General features: G+C 29.8%; 2 protein-coding genes across 3 annotated transcripts in view; one reads left to right on the top strand and one right to left on the bottom strand.

The window, feature by feature from the left end:
- The window catches only part of LOC116777204 (frequenin-2), a 91717-nt gene extending 76849 nt beyond the window's left edge, over positions 1–14868 (top strand). For both annotated transcript variants that reach the window (XM_032670614.2, XM_032670615.2), the window contains 6 exons: positions 9353–9377; positions 9495–9543; positions 9691–9780; positions 10318–10396; positions 10535–10623; positions 11079–14868. In XM_032670614.2, coding sequence (XP_032526505.1) covers positions 9353–9377; positions 9495–9543; positions 9691–9780; positions 10318–10396; positions 10535–10623; positions 11079–11246 — 500 coding nt within the window. In that variant the 3' untranslated portion in view covers positions 11247–14868. The remainder of the gene's footprint in view (positions 1–9352; positions 9378–9494; positions 9544–9690; positions 9781–10317; positions 10397–10534; positions 10624–11078) is intronic.
- Positions 5097–7048, bottom strand: LOC133319954 (probable cyclin-dependent serine/threonine-protein kinase DDB_G0292550). Its single transcript, XM_061526332.1, has 2 exons — positions 6989–7048; positions 5097–6920 (listed from the first exon to the last, which is right to left on the bottom strand). The coding sequence occupies exons 1-2, from the start codon at positions 7001–7003 to the stop codon at positions 5874–5876; spliced, it is 1062 nt and encodes a 353-aa protein (XP_061382316.1). The 5' UTR covers positions 7004–7048; the 3' UTR covers positions 5097–5873.

Below are 14868 nucleotides of genomic sequence, written 5' to 3' on the forward strand. Positions count from 1 at the left end.
ATATTAAGAAAAAAACCCTATTGTAAACTCTAGAAGGGGTTGAAATAGGAACTTACAAACTATACAGTTAGTGTTGCTTGCAATTAATCTAACTATAAATTGAACGTAGCTACATCTTATACAAACGAGTTTACAACTGAAACTTGCGATTGCAAGTTTTCAAACAGTGATGAGTAAAAAAGACTGAATTGATTCAAAGTAAAACTCGATTTATTGTATGGATTTAAATTGTATATTGAAATACATGACGATTGCTTACCACGCTTTTTATGAATTCTATACAATAAAACAACTTCGTAATTTAGTTATAAACATTAATGTTAAAATTGAAATTGGAATGAAAGTATTTTATCGGATACACCTACTTTTATTTTTTTTATCTTACGGCCGTTCCTTTAATTTACAGTGACCGTGATCACGATAGTTCATCCGAAGTTCAACGTAGATATTGCGTACATGTACAAATAAACAGAGTTTAATTTTAAAAGTGTACTTAGAAAATCTTAGATACGATTATACATTGTAGTCCTCTGTCATATGCTCGAAAACATTTATAGATAAGACAATTTAGTTAACATATTTATAACTGCAAAACAAAAAAAAATATTATTGATATACGTACAATGCAATTTTTATTCATAAATTATCACCTATTCATATTTTATCATATTTAGTATATTTTCGTATAGAGGAAACTTAATGAAATGTATTTTATGTTAAATTTGTAGATAGTAATGAAGCTTACTATATACAATGTGCTATATTCGTAAAGAGTAAAGGTTAATTTAATTAATTAGTGGAATATGTTTATCACTACGCAGGCTAGAATTTACAACGTGGGTGTAACGTATCTATAAGCAATTAAGTAATATTATCGACCAGGCTAGAATGATCCCTTGGAGAGATGGAATTACAGCAGTTTTTTATTCAATTAATGGGAATTAAGAAGAATTAAACACCTCCCTGGAGGCGAAACCCTTGACCTTAGCAAGTTGTCTTTAATGGGGAAAGCGGATGTTTTTATTTAGGTTGTATTTAACATAATAGAGATGGTTCTTTTGTTAGTTTTAAAATATTTCCCTTGGCAGAAGGCCAAATCTCGTTATGGAGCAAGACAGGTTATGGTCTCGCGGCGTATGTAACTTTCTGATAATTAGTGGATATTTGGGAACAAAAGACAAAGGTGTCTCTGCAAGCCCAGTGTTTCTCAGCAAGGATAACTTTCAAGTGAGATTCTTGGTAGGAACGAATTCAAACAAAGCTCGACTTTATTTCTGTGATAAGTCAATGTCTGATAGCAAAAAGTTTGGGCTTCTTTCTGTGGATGGTCTTAAGTTGGAAAACAAGATAATACTTTCAATGTGTGTCGGTCATGCGAAGAAGGGGCTTTTTTTGTTACACCTTCCACTGAAGGAATTAACGTCCCACTGAACTTGAAAAGTCCTTGAGGAAATAGAATATTTAACTATTATTGCAAAAATAATGAAATCTTGAATACTTACGGAACTATTATAAATAAGTTGTGTTCAGAAAATACTCTTCAATATACATTGAAAATATCTTGGTTGAAGACTCAAGGAATACTCCCTAAGTATCACATATTATTTCCCTATTTTCTTAGTAAAGAGACAGTTACTACAAACATTAAAATTATTATTTAACGACGTCGTAATAACAACTAAAAATCTCTTTTGTAGAACTAAAGAATTTTTCTAATAAAAAATGACCTAATAAATTTCTAAATAAGTATCTTATGTTAAGAAATAAATGTATAAATGATATTAAAAGCTTTTATAGAGAGATAGTATATTAATTGAACGAGATGTAGATAACGAAAAATAATCTACCAACTTCTCTGATTCGTTATTATCTTACAATTGATCTCTATTACAACATCAATTCTGTTATTGCTAAATGTTTTAGAATAAAAATTTGTATTCAACACTACCGTCATATAATTTATTTTCGATAAAATAACTGCTGTGTTAGGACTATTATAGTAGATACCTATGTATGTTTCAGTTATTATTAAACTGTGTACATTATCTTGCAATACACATAAATATGTGACTGCTATCCTGATATGCTGTCAAGACCGCAGATCTAACAGCAATTACTCCTTTCACCAACCAACCAACGACCATTTTTGCTTCATATTCTTATCGTAAATATAGTAAACTTGGACATTTAACTTTTTTTAAATAGATAATTACATCAGTGTATCGGATAGTAGAAGTTGTTCTTACTAATTTATCTTAAAAATCAATCTTACTGTTATCATAAATATATTTTAAAATTAAATGTGTAATACACATGCGTTTATTTAAGATTAAAAAATGCGTCATTTTAAGCTTGCCAGGCTCTTACTTCTTAAAAGGAAAATGTATGAATTAGACTATTTAAAAAACATTGTCGAGCTTTTGGTATTAAACTAGGTTCTTTAATTGAATTGCATCAAAACAGTGTCAATGAATTTAAAAAGCGTCATCAAGAAAAACTCGGCTATAGGCCTGGCAAATATAACTCAAAATACCAACATTAATATGTTTAATAGTGAATATTGTTTTTAAAATATATTCATTTATTCTAAAATACAAAAATGTTGTTCCAACTAGCGAGTAATGTTAAAACAAAGTAAAAAACAAAACTGATGAAGTTTAAATTTGCAAACTTTTATACTTTGAAGGATATAATTACATGAAAAAAATATATTTAAAAAAATACGAATTAACAAACTTCTATAGAACTATAGAGTAAAATTGTTTAACACGTTTTGATCAGTTCTTATAATTATCTGAATTTCAACTCCTCCTCAATATTTATTTGTGATAACAATACTTCTTCGCCCGTCCCCCTTCTTCCAGTTTTGAGTCTTTGAGTTGTAATTGTTTATTAGATTATTGAATCTCACATCGTAGTTATATCTCTTTTAACCGGAAATCACATAACAGACATTACATTCTATTTCATCTGACCTACAGATTGACTTTCATCTTTTATTAAGGTTTGTCTTAAGCATTTTATATACATTACAGTCTTCGTCTAGGACTGTCTGTGAATTCGTCCGCTTGAAACCTCAAATTATGCTCCGATAGGAATGTATAATCTACGTTAAAACTGTAGAAATTATGTTAACTGACAGTCTATGTATAGTCTACGTTACATGACCTAACGCTACATACAACAGTGATGACCGGATCGAGCGGTAATTAAACAGAATGGAGGAATAAATTACGTCTAATTCTGGTGTCATTCTAAGCTACATCACTATATAGTTCCATCAAAATCTGTCTAGCAGTTTTTGTATGACAGGCAACAAACATCTATGCATATTCCCATAATTCACATTTATTAATAGCTTTGTCAAAACTTATTCGGAAACATATCTATCAATCTATCTACTTACTCTTGCAGGAATAAGTGGAGCGAAAACTCAATCAACTTTTATTAAAAATAAACTAACAAATGAAGGTGATTTTTACATCGATAAGGCTTATAGGATGAAGAAATATTTAAATATATTCTTACATAAAATGCTTTAGAGATACATTTAATTAATTGAAAGAAATATATATATCTATCTCTAAATCTGAAAAATGTTTCAATATCAATATTGTCAAAAGTTTCAGTTTCATTTCTATTCAACTAATAAAATTACATTAAATTGTTGTCGAATTAAAATGAAACTAGTATTATTCAGATATACTACTAGGATTTTATTATTTAAAAACTACATAATCCCGACGTTTCGGTTACTTTGCAGCAACCGTGATCACGGGCAGACGAGGCGTCTGCCCGGTGCTAGTCTGCCCGTAGTACATCAAAATAATACTAGTTTCATTTAAATGAATAAAACTCGCGAAAATCTTAGATCTCATTTTGTAGTCGAATATCGACAGTTGGATCATATGAAAATGTTATTTTTTTTATTATATGAGGTCATTCAGACATTACTTCTAATGGTTCATTTAGATTTTAGAACGTTGTCTTAATAAATTAATAAATTGATGCTAAGACTAAAAATATTTATACACATTATAATGATCGAGATATCTATATAGTGACAAAGTACGACGATCTTGTTGTAATTGCGATGTCGTATATAGAGTCCTCTGAAACGTATAATTTTTTGAACAACACACGATAGAACTCGTTTTCATCTTAGTCGATAAACACGAATTCCATGAATACGAGTATATTTATTTCAAAGGAAGAGTTCCATCAAATATATACAATGTAGTACAAAATATGTTTTTGCGTAAATCTTCAAAAGAGTCCAATACGAATATTATGTTACGGTATCAGTGCTACGATTACAATTCAAATTTTAAACTCGAAACTAATAATTACATGCAACTATTATTTGTCAGCTCCACACACAAGAGCCTTATTTGTGTAAGATAAAAATAGCTTTTAACAACAATGACTGGGAGAAATCTTTTAAAAAGGAAAATAACTCTGCTTTGGAGTTTCTCGCAGTAAGACATTATATAATGGCTTCTTTCCCTTCGCCTAACCACTATTGTGTACTATAGAGTCAATTTTAAAAGATTGTAATTTCGATCGCTATTTTATTTTACTCGCTAGCCGCTTATATTGCATGCCTCACATAATATAACTAAGCTTTTAATAAGTTATTGACAAACAAAGATGGCTCTTGGTTTTGAATGTCCTATTGTATAAATTCATTTGTATTTTTGGTTACATCTTACAATAAATGACACGTCTTCAATGTCTCTTTCTCTATATGTTTAGACGATATTTTACTCATATTATATAAATTGCTTTTTAGTTAATGTCTTTAAGAACCGTCTCATAAAATTTACCATTTAAACTTTCTATCTGAAACGCTTTCTGACCTGTAATCGAAGTTAAAATAGCCCGTAAACTGTGGTTTAATGGAAGTATTATGAAATAGGAAGTAAAAAAAAATTATAATCAATTGTAAGTTCCCTTAATACAGACAATTATAAAATTATGCTCAGCTAAAACTATAGATGATTTTTTATTTTTAACATCACAATTTACTTTAATAAAATTAAAAATACCATTTACATAATAAGATATTTGAATTACTCTGGATATTATATGGTTTAGAGCTTTAAGGGAATGTTTGTGTGTGTGAAGAGCCAGGCCTAAAAACTCATTAGTGAGAAAAATGTTTGTTATTTCGAAATATCCTATTACATAAAATTTGTTAAGAGGATTACTGTTTTTATTTTATTCGCACATTAACTCCAGCACTCCCACAGACATAAAGTTGTAATTAATCAATTCTATTCTTAAAATCGTTATATTGTAATTTGTCTTAAAGCATCTGGTGTCTAATTACTTGTCAGAATTATCCAAGTGGAAACAACCTTTATACCGTCTCGAAATTAAAAACGTACGTATAAATTTATTTTGTTTCTCCGTTCCTATCCTTCATTATTTGAGGTAATTAAAAAGAAAAACATACTATAACATAAGTATATATAACATAATGATATTTCAATTACAACTAATGTACAAATTAAGAGGTATGCTGAACTACTATTATAATTATTATTTCTAGCACATTTCAGAATGTCCTCCGAGAATATCTTACATACCTTTCGTTAAATATTTAATACTCAATATAACTATATAAAATTAAAGTAGTTTTTAACAACACTCAATATTTAAAATACAATTGAATTAAAAGACAATATCAATTATAAATAAATATTTATGGATATAGCATTGCTGAACTTAAATCACATTTTTATAACTCTATAGCATCACTATACATTAACATAATCAAAATGAATCTAGAATTATATCTTATAAGGGTAATTCCAGTGAAGAGTTCGCATTGCTTTACTTATTTAAACAAATACCTCTCAATAGAGACTTCATACTTTCGACGAGTCATCTTTTCCTTTATATTTAACGAACAGGACTTCGTGTTCTGAGGGTCTGTATGATGGCAATTGAGAAGACTTATCCTGATTATTCACTAAAACATATATCAAGGTCTTATCGTCACTAACACCCCATTTATTATAAGCCGTGTCCAATGCTGCTGTGTTTCTAGACTGACTTGGCAATTTTATTAATATGATCTTAAAGGTTTTTTTTGGCTGCTCAGTTGCCGGTACAATTGGAGGCTCCTCAAACTCGGGGGGTGGTACGTGAAAATAAATGTTTTTCGTTATAACTGGTGAACCCTGTGATGCACTCGGAGATGTATTTTTAATATCCTGAGATTTAGGATTTAAATCAATCGGGTTGTATATACTATGATAAGTTGAAACACTCTGAGAATTCAAAAACTTAGGCACGTCACTTTGAAAACTTGATGATGAAGCACTATTTTCAAATAAATTTTGGTTATTCTGCCCGTTACATGGTGGTTGATTGTTCACATTCATTGGTAAATTATTTTGCACGTGAACATTTTGGAATCCAAATTTTGTAGCTATGTTACTGTTAGCGTTAATTAAATTAGGTACCAAATGTAAATTCTGAACGTTTTGCGCGTTTATCGCTGTTGGCGGTTGATGTGTGAGAATCTCGTGACCCTGACCCAATAAAGGCATATACGCATCGTTGCTATTACTAAAAAGTCGGTTAGTTGTTCCCGCAAAAACATTAGAATTCATTTCGTTTCCTATTGGCACAAACTGCGTATCAGTCGGATTTGTTCTGATGTTATGATGTAAAATATTATCTTGGTAATTATGAATATTATTTCTTATATCACTGTACTTCTGCTGTTGAGAAAAATTATAATCCTTGTACGATAATGAAGAGGATATCTTTTGTTCGAATGGGTTTGAGAATCCATTTTGTGTTTGTTGAACAAAGTTAGGGTTGGCCGGTAATTCCAACCTTACATCTGGTTTCCAGTAGTTATAGCCTCCTTGGACACTCTGAAGCACTGCTATTACACTGGCTACCTAGAAGAAACATATGGAACTTAAAAAAATTACACTATTTACTTCAAACTTTCCAAAATTTTACGAACCTTTAACAAGAACATGTCGAACACGGACTCACGGTGTCAAAACGCAAATGAAAAAATATTATCGTTAAAGCTATATATAAAACTTTCCCCAAACCGGGCCTAAATATTATGTTTGATAATTTTGCATAAAGCAAGCGTTTCTAATTCAATCTCCCGTCCTCACATCTTAGGCTGTGGACATATTAGTTTCTATTTATTACATTTATTAAAGTTCTTGTTTATACCTATCAAATAATTTTACTATCGAATAGTTTAATGAAAAAAGCAATTTTATTTACATATATATATTATATTCATAGTTGTTTCTAATGTAACTATAAAAATTTTAAAACGCTTAACGCTTTTCTCAAAACCGCACACTAGATGTTACGGAGCAGCCATTTTAATTTATAATTTAAACGCGGACATTATTTAAATGCAGATGATCAAACTTTATAATGATGACTGATGTTATATAGGAATACGCATTTTGGTATAATAGAGTAGTAAATTTAACCAAGTTTTTATTTTTACTATTTTTTAAATAAATAATAATATTTTAATTAGGTAAATTGATTGTGATAAATTACTATTAGTCAGTAGCGTAGCGTAGCTGAAATACTTTAATTTAATTGTACAATCTAGCTTCTAGATAATTCGTCAGCTATTTCAAATTAAAATTTTTACGGTACGAGGAACTTAGTTATCTACAGCAATTCAGATGAATTCAAGAAAATTTAATTCCATTATATGGTTTTTGTGAACGCAGTGAAATATGTCACGCTAAAACAATTACACATAATCGTATATATTTTTGTATTTTTGGAAGTACTTTACTATCTGAGATTATTTTTTAAGTATTCAGGATACATTTTAACACATTAAATAAGTGTGTTGGAGACAGAAATATAATATTTTTGTAAAAATTAAACATTACTCATAAAATTGTTATAAACAACGCTGCCGTCTTCTGACGCACCCTCCAACATATTTAATATTTAAACAGGATAATATCGTCGCTGTTTTTTATCTTAGTAAAAAATAATGAATACATTACAAACACTTTTAGTCCAATTTTATTTACTTTTCTATAAGCTTATAATAGCAGGACCAAATAAATTTAAACCTATCTTTTCCATTTAAAATTGCAATTAAGGTATAAGTAGGACAAGAACAAAAAATATATGACAATGACATTTAAATGAACAACATTTTTCGACTGCAATTTGTTCTTTCATCTCTAGATTCAGAACAATAAAAAAAATCGTCTCGAGGAGAGGAATTTTTATACAATATTTTAAATCTTTCGTGACGTATTTTTTTTATTATTATTATTATTTTATATCATTTTTAAGGGATGAAACATGCATTTCTTGTAGAAGCATCTGAATCACAAAATTAAATATTCAAAAGACTTGCCAACTTTTTAACCTGATGACAGATGAAGCCAGACTTTGCCTTTATCCTTTGCTTATAAATTATTAAGCCCGTCTGCACATAATCTCCGCTTTTTTAACGTAACAAAAAAAAATTTAACTCACCAAAACATTATATTCTTGAATTAAAATATTACATCAAAAATAAATTGAAATCCCGAATTATGTATTTCTAGTTTACTAAATAATCTTTTTATGTGTCAGTACATTTTGGGTAAAAGTAGCAGGAGATATTATTCTAAATCCGAGTGTAAAGTCATAAAATAAAGTTTTCATTTGAATTTGCATGAAATCACAGTAATTTACTGGTAGACATATAAATAAATTTTATATCTAAATATTTTGCTTTATAGAAAATTATCAACGATTTGATTAAAAGATAACATTTTCTATTTTGCACATTCAAAGTTAAATCAACTTTTTAAACGAGCTAAGCCATAGAAAAACTCGCACAAGACGTACATATTTCTTCCAGTAAACGTAAAGAACGACTTCACCTCGGGTCTAACTCCTATTTTACATCAAAGAAAATAAAAAGTAATGGTTATCCTACAATATTTTATGTCTCTGCAGAACTTTGTCTGGAAACGCGTTTATAGAAATGGAATAGCAAGCATTCGAACTTTCGCATTTAACATATTAATGGTGTTGTCAAAAAGACATCTGCGATTACATAACATTATATGTGACCAATAATCATCATTTTATCATCTTTTCCAATCGAAACCATATTAAATACTTAACGGCCATAATCAAACTTTCTAGTTTTTGGTTTTATTTTAATTTATTTTTTAACGAAAACACGAACACGAATATCATATGAAAATTCATGTATCACTAATGTTACATCATAAATACAGAAAATTGACACGCCTATTTAAACTTATTTAAACGTGAAAGTTATCAGTATTTTTAAGAAATTTATATATTTTTTTTTTTTTTGTTTCAGTTACTGAGAAGGAAATACGACTCTGGTGAGTATGACGCTAATTTTAATATGTAAATATTCTTTAACTAGACTTAACCTAATAGAAATTTTATTAATCCAATGATACTACATACAATTCATGAAAAATATTTCCTTTACATAGGCACAAAGGCTTTTTGAAGGATTGTCCTAACGGCCTCCTCACTGAGCAGGTAAGTACTGTCAATACCTATTCAGTAATTTAACAACCCTGGCCTCATATAACGATATTAGATTCCATATAATTCACATTTATATCCGGCCATTTGATACGTCATCGATAAGCACAATGATAACAATTTATTCATTAATACTTTCAGGGATTCATAAAGATCTACAAACAATTCTTCCCTCAAGGTGACCCGAGCAAATTCGCCTCCTTAGTCTTTCGGGTCTTCGACGAAAACAACGTGAGTTATTCACAATTCTATTATATATCTAAAAACGTTAAGTTATTTGAATATTAAATCAACGTTTTCATGTTCTTTATTTCATCACGGTCACTCATTAATATTCATGAAGCTCATACAAGTAGGTACATTTCCATTTTGCGTTCTACCAATAAATCCGATCATATGGCTCCCCAAAACAGTTTTTGGTCATTTTGTTGATCTCACACATTTATTGCTTTAGTTTTATTGCATATTTATTCTCTATGGATTGCATTATTTAAAAGGGTATTAATGTTTGCTTTTCATTTAATGTGATGATAAATTCTATATAGCATGTTAATACATTTTTCAATAAAATGATCACAGACTAAAATTTACTTGGATTCAAATATATTATTGCTCGTTTTATCCATTAAATCCACGGACGCAGGTGAAATTTTACTGCGAGAGAAATTTATTTACCATTCATTTTATAATTTTCATCTCCGTAATCTTACCTAATCTGTTAGAGAGTTTCTTATAAATAAAAGTCTTTGATAATAAGTGTTTTTTAAGGATGGCTCGATCGAGTTTGAGGAGTTTATACGAGCCTTATCGGTGACGTCACGAGGAAATCTTGATGAAAAGTTACATTGTAAGTACACTTCGTTAAATGACCGAGCAATCCTGTTATGGACATTCGATTTGATGTATTAAATCTTTAAAGAACTAAAATGTCGATAGTTTCTAGAATTATGAAACTATTTTTGTTTACAAACGATGATCATTTCAGGGGCATTCCGTCTTTATGACGTAGATAACGACGGCTATATAACGAGAGACGAGATGTACAACATCGTTGACGCGATCTACCAGATGGTGGTATGGAATCATTGTTATAATAATTTAAAGTTATGTTCTAACACACTTTACTTGTGTCTTCAGCCAAAACTGTTTGTTGCTGTATAGATACGTAAAAAGCATGTTATAATGATTATCCAGACGATATCTACAGTTGTTTCCAATAGAGAAAATACTCGTTTGTTGAAAGGTTTCGTGCAGCGTCCACCACAAAATAGCTATTCATAGTAATTAGTGGTCGTAATTACTTGTAGTTACTAAAGAGTTTTCATTCAAACCGAACAACTCAAACAGGTATTCGGTAAAAAATAAAAAAAGTAAAATTTTCAAACTGATGATAAATAAAACTTTTTTTTTCAATCAAAACATATTATAATATTGAAATCATACATTTACCAAATATGACAAATATTTCAGGACTATAACAAATTTCGTGGTTGAAAAAGCACGTTTGAATCATAGCATTGAATTTCCAGGGTCAGACCCCCCAGCCGGAGGACGAGAACACACCACAGAAGCGCGTGGACAAGATCTTCGATCAGATGGACAAGAACCACGACGATCGTCTCACTTTGGAGGAGTTCCGCGAAGGCAGCAAGGCCGACCCCCGTATTGTACAGGCTCTGTCACTCGGAGGTGATTAATCGACGGTTATACTCTCACCGGATTTCTCATTTTCCCCTGAAAGCGGTAATTAATTATGTATATTATATATTTCTGCATACGTTCATTTTGTTTATTTGCCAATATGAATTGTTGTAATTGCGAGGCTGTTAGTATGTTTAGCGTTTGGGTATTGAGTGTTGCGATCAGTTATCGAATGGTTTGATAGAAATTGGACCATTGATATCATAGCTGTATTCTGATCTTTTCAAAATATATAAAACAATTTTGACTTTCTCGTCTCAATTTAAATATAATTGCAATTAATAACTAATTCGAGTTAAGAACCCAGGATTAAGACATTGGTGTTTGGTATAACACATCTTTGAAAATCTCAAAACGAACTGGTATGTATTGAACAAATCATATGTATATGATACTTACTGAAGATAATTATAGAAATGACACGGATAAGATTTACTGGATTGTACTATTTATAAAGATATTCAAATATGCATGGCTGACGGATATTAAAAGCAGTGGAAAAATTCGACTCGCTAACAATTAAGAAGATAAATTTAAATAAAAACAGCTTTGAGTTAATATCCGCTTTAATTAAAAAATTTGAGATTTTTGTTCCTAAATATGTATTAGAATATTTTTTTTTTTACTTACTCTAAAAAAATATCATCGCATTTATTATTATGAGATAGCAAGTGAATATTATAGTTCATCCGTCACCCTTGATATATTCTCTCGGCAACAGCTATAATATATAGGGTGTGTGGTATTCGCTGCAATGTATTGTAATGATCCTCGCGTCTAAACTTTCATGTTGGCAAAACAAGGATTACATATTAAATAACGTATACATTATGAGTTTATTGAGTAATCGATTAAAAGCTTTCAAATAATGAGATAAATCCGTGTGAGAGGATTGGCGTGGGAGCCAATGTTAATCGTAACATCATTTACGATTCAATCGATGTCATCGTTTTGGCAAAAGTGATCTCATCTTCCCATCCGTTGCTGGAGGCAACAACAAGATATATAAAACGAAAACAATCTTCGTATCTCGGGATATTAAATCAGCGTACTACTGAGAAAATCTATCGAATCTATTTTCATTTAACAATCGGTATTACTATTATCAGAATAAGATCAAAGTTATGAAGACATTCGCAATACACGGCCTCACAGTGACTTTTGCAGTTGACGAAACTATCAAAGTTTTAAAGTTACTTCTAGGCTGATAGCGTAGAATGATTATTCTACGGAACAATTCCGTAAATTTTATCTATGAATATAAAAGGACAAACATGAAAAAAATGACAGTAATCGTTAATTATGTAATTGTCACTATGACGTTATTATAAACAAATGGCTGATGACGTCATTAACATTTTTCTAAGCATTCCACACATAGGAACTCAAAATTTAAAAAAATATATGAGATGTTATAACAACATAGTAATAATAATTGTTGATTGTTGAATAATTAATTAAAATTAGGTTTTTTAGACTATTACCTGATAACGGGTTAAATTAACATTATTTATATTTTGAGACAATATAAATTTAAATAATGACGCGTAATTGTTTTGGGTTTTTACTACCCTATAGTTACTAAAAAAAATATGAATATGCTTAGTAACATTTTTTTTAGTTTCGTAAACTGACATCTGTTAGGTTTTAAAATTTAAACGTAAGTTTAAAATGAAAAGTAGAGATGACAGTTTATGAAGTGAAATCATTGAAAGATGAACATAAAAAGTTTGGCAGATAACAAAGCATTGTTCACGGAAGATACGTAACGGTGTGTTTAGAATCAGTTTGTTTTACCAAATGTAAACGCTTACACTAACAGTACTCAATTATATTTAAATGTCATAAGATGCTATCGAAAAATTATAGAAAAATTACCCCAATATCTACTCGTAACATAAAAGTGACGATTGCAACATTAGCTTTTTATATTGTTATAGGATGTCTCAAATGGAAGTCTCATCTAAAATCGAAACAGATTTAATAAATCGTCAGCGTTTTAAAAACTTTAACAAATTTAAAGATTTTATCGCCTTGAATATCTCTGATAATTTAACTCTCGGAAAAATATTCCCAAGATTCATTTTGGACAACTTTTATCCCAATTAGAATAGCTATGCCATGTATAAATTCATTTTCTTTCTTTCAAAATATGTGACTCATGAATATGGTTGTCTGAAAAACATCATATTATAAAGATTGCATCAATTATATTTCACTCGAGCCCCATCGCTTGCTTAGGCGCACTCGCATTATTTTTTATTTTGCGCCTTTGTTTTCAGCTTTTCGATTAATTTAAAAAAAAAACGGTAAACCGTTGTTTTTGTGGTACTTTCGCAAGTCAATTTGTCAGCAATGTAAGCTTTAAAATGCGTTCCGTAATTAATTAGAGTAGGAGATTCTTAGGGCTGTGCATTTCAACTAGGTGTAAGTGTTTTGATCTTGCGTGAGTTTTAACAGAAAGGAACCGGAATGCTACTGTTTGAGGCTGATTTTTATTTAAAATATACGCACTACATAAAACATAATATTTTTCTTATATCATGTCTAAAAACCTTTAACTCTTTGGTAGCAACGGTGCACAGACACTGTCTGATTTAAAAAAAAAATTAAATAACTTATGAACTTAAAATAACATACTTTTAGAGGCATAAACCATAAAGGTAACCTTTACCTTCAAGAAGCAATTTTCAAACCGAAATTCTAATGTTCCGTTACACAAAATTTTATCTAAACTTTTGGAAACTTTATTAAACGAGTTCACTTTCGCGACGGCAGCGAACTGAATATTACATTCTTACCAAAATATTTACCGTTACATTTTAGATAAGGTTTGAATCTATACAACATCGGTGTACGCTTAATGATTAAACATCTATATCAGCATTTTACAAATTGGTGTTTACTGAGAGAAGAACGATTGACATCTGTGTTTAGGTGCCGAGTATCAAGCACATAGTAAAATTTGTATGCTATAACGATGTTGTAAAGAAAAATTTTAGTTTGTTAAAATATAGCATTACAAATTATATAATACCAATAGGCTTCAGTGTTGTCAGAGATTAACCTTTACTCGGTCGCATCTCTTTTAGAAATTTAATCGATTCTGAATGAAGTTACCTTCATTGTAATTGTTAGATGTAGTTAAATGTTAATGTACACGTTACAATTCACTTAAGCAGAAAATTTTAAATGTGTAGTATTACAATGATAACATTTGTTGTGTATTTAATCTGTATTACAGGTAATAAAAAACATTAGAGACAGGTTACATGCATTGGAGAAAAAAAAAATGTTTCGTTGAACATGATCCAGCGACGAATTTTTGAAAATTGATAATAATTATAAAATAGATTCATAATAACTAAACGACACAGTACTAAATCATAAAGCAATTTTTTATTACCTGTACTAAAATATGTCTAGGTGTAAGTTTAGACTATAAATTAAACTTTTTCCTTCAGTTCGCTGCCCTAAATATTTCAATGGATAACCCTTCCATAAGTAGAAATCTTTATATATCACTGTAAATACTATTAGCCTACTTTACTCCATATTATAGTACCTACTATTCACTTTTAATATATACTTGATTATTAATAAAGAGTTTGAAATCGA

Source organism: Danaus plexippus, chromosome Z (assembly GCF_018135715.1).
Source record: "Danaus plexippus chromosome Z, MEX_DaPlex, whole genome shotgun sequence".
Classification (NCBI taxonomy): domain Eukaryota; kingdom Metazoa; phylum Arthropoda; class Insecta; order Lepidoptera; family Nymphalidae; genus Danaus; species Danaus plexippus.